Source organism: Egretta garzetta, unplaced genomic scaffold (assembly GCF_000687185.1).
Source record: "Egretta garzetta isolate BGI_Z169 unplaced genomic scaffold, ASM68718v1 scaffold75, whole genome shotgun sequence".
Taxonomy (NCBI): Eukaryota; Metazoa; Chordata; class Aves; order Pelecaniformes; family Ardeidae; genus Egretta; species Egretta garzetta.
In genome coordinates this window covers 97,685-98,960 of record NW_009259589.1, presented here as the reverse complement: position 1 = coordinate 98,960, position 1,276 = coordinate 97,685, and the positions used below count along the sequence as shown (strand labels likewise).

At 66.6% G+C, this 1,276-nt stretch overlaps 1 protein-coding gene across 1 annotated transcript in view; it reads right to left on the bottom strand.

Moving 5' to 3' along the window:
- The window catches only part of SLC6A9 (solute carrier family 6 member 9), a 38,788-nt gene that overhangs the window by 27,315 nt on the left and 10,197 nt on the right, over nucleotides 1–1,276 (bottom strand). Inside the window, exons 2-3 of the mRNA XM_035893531.1 lie at nucleotides 1,046–1,202; nucleotides 751–882 (exon numbers count right to left, since the gene is read on the bottom strand). Of these exons, the coding sequence (XP_035749424.1) occupies nucleotides 751–882; nucleotides 1,046–1,202 (289 nt within the window). The remainder of the gene's footprint in view (nucleotides 1–750; nucleotides 883–1,045; nucleotides 1,203–1,276) is intronic.

Here is a 1,276-nt window from a genome sequence, read left to right as displayed (position 1 = left end):
CAGCCACAGTGACTTTAGGGCAGCTACCTGGTGACAGAGGCCACACAAGCACAGGGACAGGCACCCGGGCTGAGCATGCCCGGGTGTGGAGCACATAGAGCGTGTGCAGGGGCCGCCCACTCCTAGGCGTGACATGCGGGCACGTCACCCGGCAGGCAGCCTGTCGGCGTGTGCCAGGGGAGCTGGCAGCACAGGAGCACGCAGTTGTGCCAGGAGGTGCACCCAAGCGGGGTCCAGCCGCGGCACGGCAAGCTCTGAGCACGCCAGCACCCACACACGTGGGCACAGCACCCACCACCCACGGGGCAGGGAGAGGACTGCGGGAGTGTGCCCACAGCCAGGGGGGGCCACGGGCACCTGCAGCACGTTCAGGGGACACGTGTGGTGTGTGCAGGGACGTGTGTGTTAATGCCTGCAGTGGATGCCAGCGCAGGGCTGGGGTGTGCACAGGGGACGCGTCGTGTGTGCAAGGATGTGTGTAATGCATGCAGGGGACGGCGGGTGGGCTGCGTGTGCAGGGCAGTGCGGCCTGGGGTGGGTGTGTGCACAGCGGACCCCTGCAACGCAGCCAGTGGTGCGTGTGCAAGGCATGCGTGTGCAAGACGTGAGCTGTGGGTGCCTGCGCGGGGCTGTGTGAGGGTTGCGTGCAGGGGACACACGGGGTGTGCGGGGGGGCGTACCACATGCCGGGGGCTGTGCCAGCAGATGCCCCGTGCTGGTGTGTGCTGGTGGGGCCGGGCAGCCCCTTACCTTTGAACATGGGGCTGACCCTCCAGACGCCGAGGCAGCCCTGGCTTGCAAACTGCCCGAAGGAGAGCTCCATGAAGAAGAGGGGGATGCCGCAAAACACCAGCATGATGAAGTAGGGGAACATGAAGGCACCTGGCAGGCATGAACCAGAGGGTGAGAGAATGGGCAACGACGCTGAGCACGGCCTTGCCCCCCCTCTCCCTGCACCTGGGGCTGGCAAGCACCACATGGGGCTGGGCACACACCCCCACCCCTGCCCTGGGACACCCCACTCCCCCAGCTCCCCGACACCCACCTCCCCCATTGCGATAGCAGAGGTATGGGAAGCGCCAGACGTTGCCCAGCCCCACGGCGTAGCCCACGCTGGTCAGCACGAACTCGATCTGGTTGCCCCAGTTGCCACGCTTGACGCTCTTGTCCTGTTTGCCCTGCTCCCCAGGCACAGCACCGTTCTGCAGAGAGAGACCGTGGGGTGCGTCAACCAGGGACCTCCCCACCGGTTCCATCGGAGGGGTGACGGCTGCTG